Source organism: Doryrhamphus excisus, linkage group LG4 (assembly GCF_037039965.1).
Source record: "Doryrhamphus excisus strain RoL-2023G ecotype Guam linkage group LG4, RoL_Dexc_Guam_v1.1, whole genome shotgun sequence".
Lineage (NCBI taxonomy): Eukaryota > Metazoa > Chordata > Actinopteri > Syngnathiformes > Syngnathidae > Doryrhamphus > Doryrhamphus excisus.
In genome coordinates this window covers 310277-321187 of record NC_136360.1, presented here as the reverse complement: position 1 = coordinate 321187, position 10911 = coordinate 310277, and the positions used below count along the sequence as shown (strand labels likewise).

General features: G+C 35.8%; 1 protein-coding gene across 1 annotated transcript; it reads right to left on the bottom strand.

Moving 5' to 3' along the window:
• Positions 1 to 1041: 1041 nt before the first annotated feature.
• LOC131130186 (prostaglandin G/H synthase 2-like) lies at positions 1042 to 10440 on the bottom strand. Its single transcript, XM_058074442.2, has 10 exons — positions 10306 to 10440; positions 10114 to 10230; positions 9882 to 10025; positions 9664 to 9807; positions 7715 to 7896; positions 7563 to 7646; positions 6539 to 6785; positions 5127 to 5413; positions 4903 to 5050; positions 1042 to 2799 (listed from the first exon to the last, which is right to left on the bottom strand). Exons 1-10 carry the CDS (start codon positions 10358 to 10360, stop codon positions 2387 to 2389), a joined length of 1821 nt encoding a protein of 606 aa, XP_057930425.2. The 5' UTR covers positions 10361 to 10440; the 3' UTR covers positions 1042 to 2386.
• Positions 10441 to 10911: the final 471 nt, after the last annotated feature.

The following is a 10911-nucleotide window of genomic DNA, read 5'->3' as shown; positions in this document are numbered from 1 at the left end:
AAACTGCACAATACTGCGGTGCGTTCACTGACGGCCGAACACAGTGGGACAAAACAAGTGCCAAAGCCAAGCGCACAAATGACACAAAGCATGTTAAATTATGGGCTTTGTAACAAATAACGTGAATAAAATACAAAAAAATGATATTCGGGATGTGTTTCTTCACACTTTTTTTTTTTTTTTTATTGCATTACCACCAATACTCAAAATTAAATGACTCAGATTTGGATGCGGTATTCATAAAAATTGATTATCTGGACAAATGTAAAAGTGTAAAAAAAATGTTGAGGGGCAAATATATGAAACATTACAGTGCATTTCTTACATTAATCAAAATATAACTTTCCATTATTTACATTTGTATTCAACTATATGATCACAATCCCAAAAGGAGTAGGCTGAAGCAAAAGATTACATAGATCATGTAATATATAATCATGATATAATCATGTTCATGCCAGTCTTGTTTTCCCCTGTTATTATTATCATTATAATATTATCATTATTATCACCATTATTATAATCACCATTAATATTACCCTTTTCATCGTTATATCGTTATATGGAGTCTGTGAGGACCAGTAGGACCAGCAGGAGGTCATTACTCCCTGTCATAGTCTGATTCACGGTGTCATGTTACAAATAAGTCTAAAATCACCACACAGCAACTTAACACTCAAAAGGTATGCCGAATAAACATACAAACATGTACCAATACGAGTTAAACAAATGATTCCATAATGAGTAGCGATTCTAGAACATAGCCATAAAAAAATGTAGCGCTGTATACATCGGAAATGACGGTACGTACATTATGTTTGATACTGACTCTTTCCAGACGGCGTGTGATGCAGTCAGTAACAATTGTTTTTTTAAGTTTTTAATTTTACAGACTTCATTGCTTCTTGTAGAGTGCTGTATCATCCCATCTGTTGTTTTCTGAAATTTGCAGTATTTGTGCTTTTATTGTCAATTTATTAGCCCACTTTTTTAGTTTGTGCGTGTCTAGTCTTGTGCATTAAAAAAAACCAAGATTTGATATCATAAATATCATTTAATGATCAAAAATACTTAGCACATTTCCACAACTTGGATCAAAAGGTTGAATGTCAAAAATGTCAAAGAAAAAAGTGACAATGATAACTTTCTGATTTCTGAGCAATATTCATCATTTCCCGCTAAGCACAATTAGCGCTAACCTGATATGTAAATAGCCTTTGATAACATATCTAACATGAATATTCAAGTGACTTTTCTACAAGACATCAATACACATGAATAGAAAACTGTGCAACTTAGATCCAGTGTCATTTCAAATGACTATAAAAAAACACAGAAATAACAATATAAATACAAAAAAATACTCAAATCATTTTAAGGGTCACTGTATCCACAACTCAACAAGTACTACGTTTTGTCTAGTACAAAGCAAAAATACTTAAAAGTGGAAAAAACGAGCAGCACTTAGTGTATAAAAAAACCGTCAGCCATGTAACTTACGTATACTATAACGGCGGGAAAATTGTAAACTAACGTTCAAGTATCAGGTGGCAGTCACTGAGGTCTTTCCTTTTACAATAACTTACAATACACGCTGTGTTTTAATAAATAAACCACATTTAGCCATAAAACAACATGTAGAATTCCATAGAAATCCATTTCTCTTATAAATACAATAAATAATTAACAATAAATAATTAAATATTATATTCAAATATTCCGAAAGTTGTACATTAACAAGAATTTGTTTGTTTAAAGTAGGAAATTAGCAAGAGTAAAGTTGTACATTTGTGAAAATAAAGTTGCAATATTATGAGAATAATGTCATAAAATTACAAGAACATTTTTTTTATATTACGAAAATTAATTAGTAAATTTACAAGAATGAAGTCGGAAATTTTCGAGAAAAAAACTTGTAACATTATGAAAATAAAGTTACAATATTATGAGAATAATGTCATAATTTTTTTTTATATTGCGAAAATTACGTTGTAAATTTACAAGAATGAAGTCAGAAATTTACGGAAAAAACAAACTTGTAACATGATGACAAAAAACTAGTAAATTTAATAAAAAAAAAATGAATAAAGTATAAAGTCTGCAAGTGGTGGATTTCTCTTATAAATACAATAAATAATTAACAATAAATAATTAAATATTATATTCAAATATTCCGAAAGTTGTACATTAACAAGAATTTGTTTGTTTAAAGTCGTAAATTTTCGTAAATTTTTGAGAAAAAAAACTTGTAATATTATGAAAATAAAGTAGTAAATTGAATTAAAAAATGTCTGCAAGTGGTGTATTTCTCTCATAAATACAATAAATAAGTACCAATAAATAATTAAATAGCTGAATGAAATAATAAGAAATACCGCAATCAACTTTAGAGCTCAGTAGTCCTTTCTTTCAAAATGAGCGTAGGGTTGATGTCACTACGGCGTGACGGCGACGTGCTGGAATTGATGACCACGGATCCTGTATCTTTCACGTCAGGCACATTAAAAGACGCCACGGGGCAAGGCCCCCGCACGTTATTGCACACCAGCTTCTGCAGAGATGCCGTGTTGACAATGTGGAATCCTACGCTGCCTCCGAAGGTGCTGGGCTTCCAGTATTCCGGAGAACAGATGGGGTTTCCCATCAAGCCTTTGAGTGAGAAAGGGGCGCCCATCTCCACCATGGTCTCCCCAAAGATGGCGTTTTGGCGGGGTTTTTCCACCAGCAGGCCCGGGTAGAGTTCCACAGCGTCAACGTCACCGTACATCTCCTCCAGAACTGCTGCCATTTCTTTTTCTCCTAAAGATGGAGGAAGAAAACAGGTTTAGTTTATGGTTTTTATTAGAATATTTATTACTGTTTATTCCGTTCTACTGGAATATCACTGGCTCGCTCACATGTGGTCAAAATGTTCATACTTCAGTGTTTTTGAAGAAAAATATTCTAAACTTTCCCCTCCGGAGTGGAGTGAGACCTCTTGTTTTTGTTTATATCTTGTTCACCGCGTTGACGACTTGCTTACACAAACTTAGCATCTGGGTTGTATACTAGCGGAAATACTTCATAAACGCTTCAATTCGGGGTTTTTTTAAAGGTGTATCATTTTGTTTTGACAAACGATTCAATACGTTCAGCAAAAATGTGACATTTTCTAAACGTCATACGTGCGTGTGTTTAAGGAGAGAATTGGGGTAAAACTGCTCTTTTTATCTGTGAACGTGACATGTAAGTACTAAGTTCAAAATTACGACGTTGAAAAAAAATCGTAAAAAAATATATAAACTTGTAATATTCAGAAAGTTGTACATTAACAAGAATTTGTTTGTTTAAAGTCGTAAATTAGCGAGAGGAAAGTTGTAAATTTGCGAAAATAAAGTTTAAAAATCGTAGATTTTGAGAATAAACTTGTAATATTAAAAAAAAATATATATATATATAAACTTGTAATCTTCAGAAAGTTGTACATTAACAAGAATTTGTTTGGTTAAAGTCGTAAATTTGCGAAAATAAAGTTTAAAATTACAAGAACAAAATTTTTTATATTATGAAAATGAAGTTGTAAATTTACAAGAATGAAGTTGGAAATTTACGAGAAAAAAAACTTGTAACATTATGAAAATAAACTAGAAAATTTACAAGTATAAAGTCTGCAAGTGGTGGATTTCTCTGATAAGTACAATAAATTATTAACAATAAATAATTAAATATTATATTCAAATATTCCGAAAGTTGTACATTAACAAGAATTTGTTTGTTTAAAGTCGTAAATTAGCGAGAGTAAAGTTGTACATTTGCCAAAATAAAGTTGCAATATTATGAGAATAATGTCATAAAATTACAAGAACAAAGTTTTGTATATTTATGAAAATTACGTTGTAAATTTACAAGAATGAAGTCGGGAATTTACGAGAAAAAAAAACTTGTAACATTATGAAAATTAAACTAGTAAATTTACAAGTATAAAGTCGGAAATTTCCAAGTGTAAAACCGTAAATGTTATGATCATAAAGTCACAATATTATGAGAATAGAGCCATAAATGTATAAGTAACAAAACGATAATGGAGTCACGAATATTACAATTTTAAAAAAGCCGTAAACGTATGAGAAAAACATTACGAAAATACAGTCGCATTATGAGAATAAAGTCATACAATTCCAAGAAAAATAACTGTAATATTACGAAAAGAAAGTTTACAAGCGTAAAGTCGCAAATTTACGAGAATAAAGTTGTAAAATTACCATAATAAAGTGGAAATATTATATTATATTATATTATTATTTACAACAATAAAGCTGTAAATGTACAAGAAAAAAAAATACGAAAATGAAGTCATAGTACGTAATATTACGTAATTGAGAGATAGCTAGCTAGCTAGCATGTCTAGCTAGCCCTTCTCACTAGCCATTCTTACCCCAATTTTTTATCGTACATTTTATGACTTTATTCTCGAAATGTCTGAATGTTTTTTTTTCAATGTACAAAATAAACAAAACCATAACCAAAATATTATTATAAATGCTCATCTCACCTGTCAAGTCCTCAAATGACTGATACGGAGTCATGGAGAATCTTATTATATTAGAATTAGAATTCTAATAGAATTATATTATATTATTATTTACAAGAATAAAGCTGTACATGTACAAGAAAAAAAAATCCGAAAATAAAGTCATAGTACGTAATATTACGTAATTGAGATAGCTAGCTAGCTAGCATGTCTAGCTAGCATGTCTAGCTAGCCCTTCTCACTAGCCATTCTTACCCCAATTTTTTATCGTACATTTTATGACTTTATTCTCGAAATGTCTGAATGTTTTTTTTTTCAATGTGGCGCTAATACTTGGTCATCCAAAATAAACAAAACCATAACCAAAATATGATCATAAATGCTCATCTCACCTGTCAAGTCCTCAAATGACTGATACGGAGTCATGGAGAATCTTCTCCTGTAGGCGTTCAGGGACTGATAGCGCATTTTCCTGCTGTCCTCGATGGATTTAACGGCCACGTACATGATCGGCGCAGGGACATTCCGCCCGCCGGCAACCTGAAAACAACGCAACGGGAAAAGATGTTAGCAGCGGCTAACAACTAGCTAGCGCCGCTAATGTAAACAAACCTACCCGGCCGGCTATCTGCTTCGTGAAGGACTCCACCAGGTTAGCGATCCCGTGCGCGGTCACGACAGAAGTGTTAAAAACGAACTCTTTGTAGGTGTAGTCTTTCTCCTCGATGTGGAAGGAATCGGGCATGAGTGGGTGCCAGTGGTAGAGGGTGTTGAACTCGGACGCGATGCGGTTCTGGTACTGGAAACGCTGGCTGAACAGCAACTCGGGATCGAATTTGAGCTTGAAGTTGTAGCCGCTCAGATGCTGGACGTAGTCCTCGATTACGATCTTGATGGTTTCTCCTGTAGGACAAATGATTCTCCATGTGTTAGCGTCTGAAAAGGGACCCTTGCTATTTGCTTGGGTTTGTCGAGGTGCACAATTTGGCAAGCGGATGCCGGGCGATAGAGAAACGAATCGTCTTTATGAACTCATTTATCTTTTGAAATGTGGAAGTGTGCAACAGGATCTGAGGGATGTGATGAATCAACTTCTACTTTTCCACTTCCTGGGGTAAATACGCCTGCAGCCTCATGACACAGCAGCTTCAGGTATTATTATTATTGATATGAATGACTTTATATTCATATTGCATTTCCTGACTAATTCACTCGCTCCAGAAGTAACCAAAACGTCTGAAAAACCAGGAAATCATGTCAATAATTATAAATGACGTGACGAAATGGAACCTATTGTTGATGCGGACTTGGCCCCGTGGTGGGTTATTTTGCAATGAATTTAAAAAAAATGCCTGGTAATGGTAATGGTTTTATTTCATTTGAACATGCATCAGATTACCATTGAATGCATCACATAATCAGTTCACAGTTCCACATGTCCAAAAGGAGTAGGAAGAAGCAAAGCTTATTAAATCCTACCCCTCCATCTGCTACTTTTACAATCACTAACTGTTACATTTGTTCACTTCCTGCTTTCCTAGTAAAATAAAATAAAATTTAATTTTCATCAACTGCTTGTATTGTTTCTTGAATTGGCTCATCGTTGTGCATTGTTTGATTTCCTTACTCAATCCATTCCATAGTTTGATTCCACATACTGAAATGCTATGGCTAGCATAACGTAGTCCTAGCATAGAAGTGTTTCAAATGTACTTCAAATGACATTTTTAGCTAATTGCTTATTTTTAGCCTTATGCATTATTTTAGCTGTTTGAAGATGAACTATATCAGCAAGTTGAAGTATTTGTGATTTTAGAAATAAGGAGTTAGTATGTTCTCTGTAGGCGGCATTATGAATTATCCTTACTGGCCTTTTTTTTGCAGTACATTTAGCGAGTGAAGATTGCTTTTATAGTTATTAGCCCATATTTCCACACATGTGGACGGCTAATCAGTAATGCTAAGAGTGCGGAGACGAGGTTTTACCATCCAGTACATGCTATACTACTACTGTATTACGGTACTCACCAATCAGAATGAGCCGTGCCGTTTGAAAGAGTCTTTCATCGTCCCAGTCAGGATGGACCTGCTTCAGGACGTCACACACCCGGTTGTGCTCCCGGAGCCATATGGTGGCGTACATCATGAGACCGGGGACCAATCCGAACGCCTCGTGTCCCACGGCAAAGCGATGAGAGTCGGCGATATGAGGAGGGTAGTGCATATCAACGCCCACTTCCTTGACTGTGGGGGGGTACATGTCTCCATCCAGCATCTGCGGAGTCATAAAAGTCATTAAATTAAATTAAATTAAATTAAATTAAATTAAATTAAATTAAATTAAATTAAATTAAATTAAATTAAATTAAATTAAATTAAATTAAATTAAATTAAATTACTCATATACATATTATGACAATAACGTTGCATATTTACGAGAGTAAAGTTATACATTTACCATAATAAAGTGGAAATATTATGACAATAACGTCACATACTTCAATACTTCAAACAAAATAAACGTCATACAAAAAAACATTACAAAAATACAGTCGCATTATGAGAACAAAGTCATACAATTCCAAGAAAAATAACAGTAATATTACGAAAATATAGTTTAATTTAATTTAATTTAATTTAATTTAATTTAATTTAATTTAATTTAATTTAATTTAATTTAATTTAATTTAATTTAATTTAATTTAATAAACTTTCTTTTCGTAATATTACTGTTATTTTTCTTGGAATTGTATGACTTTATTCTCATAATGCGACTGTATTTTTGTAATGTTTTTCCCATACGTTTTTTTTGTACATGCGTAAATTAAATTAAATTAAATTAAATTAAATTAAATTAAATTAAATTAAATTAAATTAAATTAAATTAAATTAAATTAAATTAAATTAAATTAAATTAAATTAAATTAAATTAAATTAAATTAAATTAAATGTAACGTAACGTTACTCAAGTCAACTTATTTGGGAAAATGGGAAAATGTGAGATGCTTTACCCGAAACGGGGATTTTGGTGCTCCACGTTATCGCCACATACCTGATATTTAAGCTTGCCATCTTTGAAGAGCCTCAACTTGTACTGCCTCTCCTGACCGTTTCCATAAATATGACTGAGGTCCACCTGAAAACATGACACGGCATTAAATGAGATGTTCCATGTTAAAAAAACAACCATCCATGTCTACTCACCCCGTGTCCTTTCGCCTGAGTGAAGGCGGGACCTCTTTTCATGTCGGATTTGAAGAACTGATGCGTGAAGTGCTGTGCGAAGAACGCAAACATCAGGCTGGTTCCCTGCGGGTCGGGGATGAACTGTCTTCTCATCAGGAGCTTCTCTGCAAGAACCTGAGCGTCGGGTAGCTCCTTTTTACCTGCAAGGGGGGCAATTCATTACAACAGTGATTTTCAACCACACTAGTGTACCTTGAGAAACCGTCACGTGTGCCGACGGCGGTCTAGTGGTTAGTGCGCAGACCTCACAGCTAGGAGACCAGGGTTCAATTCCACCCTCGGCCATCTCTGTGTGGAGTTTGCATGTTCTCCCCGTGCATGCGTGGGTTTTCTCCGAGTACTCCGGTTTCCTCCCAGTTAATTAATTAGAGATGTCTGATCATTATCAGCACCTACAATTATTATCAGCATAAAATACTGATATCGGTATCTGAAAACCATTAAAACCAAGGGCGGCACGGTGGTCTAGTGGTTATCGTGCAGACCTCACAGCCAGGAGACCAGGGTTCAATTCCATCCTCGGCTATCTCTGAAATTTTGAAATTTTGAAATTTTGAAATTTTGAAATTTTGAAATTTTGAAATTTTGAAATTTTTCTCGGCCATCTCAGTGTGGAGTTTGTATGTTCTCCACATGCTAGGTTAATTAGCCACTCCAAATTGTCCATAGGTATGAATGTGAGTGTGAATGGTTGTTTGTCTATATGTGCCCTGTGATTGGCTGGCAACCAGTCCAGGGTGTACCCCGCTCTCTCGCCCAAAGACAGCTGGGATAGGCACCAGCACCCTCGTGAGGAAGAAGCGGTAGAAAATGAATGAATGAATAATCATCATTTGCAAATATTATGTCAATAGCCAAGAATATATGGACCCAAATATTGCATTTGGTTTATTTGCTCAAACGGAAAGAATTGAACAGGGATGGAATATTCCTTTAACCAATCCGATTGAGGTATCTTGTACCCGCTAAAAAACGGAAAGTTGTCAGGGTGCGTTCTTCTTGGTGGTGTTTTTCTTCTTCTGTTGTTTATTGGCGGTTGGCAAGCAGCTTTCGTGTACATTAGCGCCATCTGTGGAACAGAATCTAAACCCTTCTATACGCCATTCACAAGTCCAGTTTTATTAAAAAAGAAAATATATATCTATATAAAACATGTCCTGAGTTTAATTATAAAATATTAGCAAGATTGAATTTGATCTTTTCCTGTTTAAATTGATCCCGGGTGCGTTCTTTCAGCGCATGCTCAGATATGACGTAACACGCAGATCCAGACGTTCTTCACTTTTAAAAATGGAGGCCAGCAATCGTAAATTGGACTGCTAAGCAAAGTTTGTTTTTGATTCAAACTAAATTTCAAGACTGGACAGACGAAAAACTGGCAATACGGAGTTATTCCAACAAGTGGAAGAAAAACTCGGGGAAGCCGGTATCACGTGATGTTGATGTTTACGTTTTACTGGGCATGCCCTATTGACTATTCTGGTTGCTTATAGCGACGCATGTAGACAAGAGATTGGAATATTCCTTTCCATGGATACCATTGTTTCCCGAAAGGTCATTGGGAAAGAGAAAAAGTGGTGATGTAAAAACATGGCTACTGTGGAGTGTCTGTGGTGTAAAGACTGGCATAGCAATGTAATATTGGTCCGTGTGGCAACACCTACCTTGTTCCTCCCATAGACTTATTGATGCACGTGTGAGGTCGTGGTGACATTTTGGAACATTTTTGGTTAGTGGTGTGCCACAAGATTTTTCCAATGTAAAAAAAAAACGTGCCGTGGCTCAAAAAAAGGTTGAAAATCACTGAATTCCAACATGCAACTAAGTCAAGTGAGGAGCCACTACTTGCTTTTCATAGTCAGGAATCTAAGAAAACTGGTTTCTCCGAAGGTGGAGAAACAACTCACCTACGACTCCCATCGGGGTTGGGCAATCCTGCGGAACCGGGGGGAGGGCTCTGGTGTAGTAGGAAAGGTTGGAGTAGGCCTCCCAGCTTTTGTAACCGTAATCAGCGTTGTACGTCGGGGGGCTGTCAATCATGTGGGAGCGAGCTAGAAGAAGAAGAAGAAGAAAAAGTATTAGTGTTATTATAATACTATATCACTATCGCTGCGCGGTGGCTTACATGTCAGCACATATTTCATGATGGCATCTCTTAGGAATGAGATGTTGTTGATGATGTTCCAGAATCCCTTGAAGTGGGTGAGAATGTAATGGACCGTGTTGGGTGACGGTTTCAGTAGGAGTTTGATGCGGGTTCGGAATTCAGCTGTAGAGATCGGAAAAAAAACAAAAAACCAGATGATCGTGAATCGATACCCGAGGAGATGGAACACGAAACGGAACGTTGTACTCACGCCTGGTGCAGTTGGGACCGCTATATCCCGTACGGGTGCAGTCGCATTCGTACGCTTGGGTTCCGAGTGCCGTGCAGACGCCTCGGTTCTGGCATGGTTCCGAGCAACATGGGTTACCTGAAACACACACGCATAACGGCGGGAAATCCCAACACATGATTCCAAAAAAGATCTGATCATGTGACTTCTTACCTCCAGCACAGACAACACAACCAAGAGCCAAAATGAAAAAAATTAATGTGTTCATACTCCAAAAAAAAATGTTTTTTTCTTTTCTTCTTGGCTGCACTCCTCTTCACCTCCGCAGTGTTGTTTTCTCTCTGGGAGTTGAACGTTTGAGTGTCCCATCCTGCCACAGGGAGCACCTTTATAGTGGGGGGTGACGTCACACGCAGTCTTCACTCAATGCATAGACACAATTTCCCCTTTGCGCAACCGCACACCTTTATAATTGTTTTCTTATGAGTAATCTTAATAAACCTCAAATTGTTGTTTATTATTTCTAAACGTGTATGTATTCAATATTATCGTAGATAATTTTGTTCATTATTATTATTATCATTTTTTTGGTATTTATATTAATATTATCTTGTTATTACGAGTCGCGTAATTCACGGAATTGAATTTAATTCCGGATTTAAGCATCACAGATGTTTTATTTGTAAGTAAAGATAGACAAAAGGTGTTTTCTTGAGTCATAGTGATGGACTCGTACATTTGGCAACAGAGTGAGTCGCGCCCCCAAGCGGACGCAGCGTTACGCACACAGGAGCGCAACTTTCCGCCGCGTAAAAATCA

What these genes read in the sequence shown, in the direction of transcription:
- LOC131130186 (XM_058074442.2), bottom strand. Translation starts at nt 10,360, where the DNA reads ATGAACACATTAATTTTTTTCATTTTGGCTCTTGGTTGTGTTGTCTGT. An exon ending in CTCAGGCGAAAGGACACGGG is followed by an intron (nt 7,647 to 7,714) that starts GTGAGTAGACAT and finishes TCATGTTTTCAG; the next exon opens with GTGGACCTCAGTCATATTTA. An exon ending in ATGGCAAGCTTAAATATCAG is followed by an intron (nt 6,786 to 7,562) that starts GTATGTGGCGAT and finishes ATGACTCCGCAG; the next exon opens with ATGCTGGATGGAGACATGTA.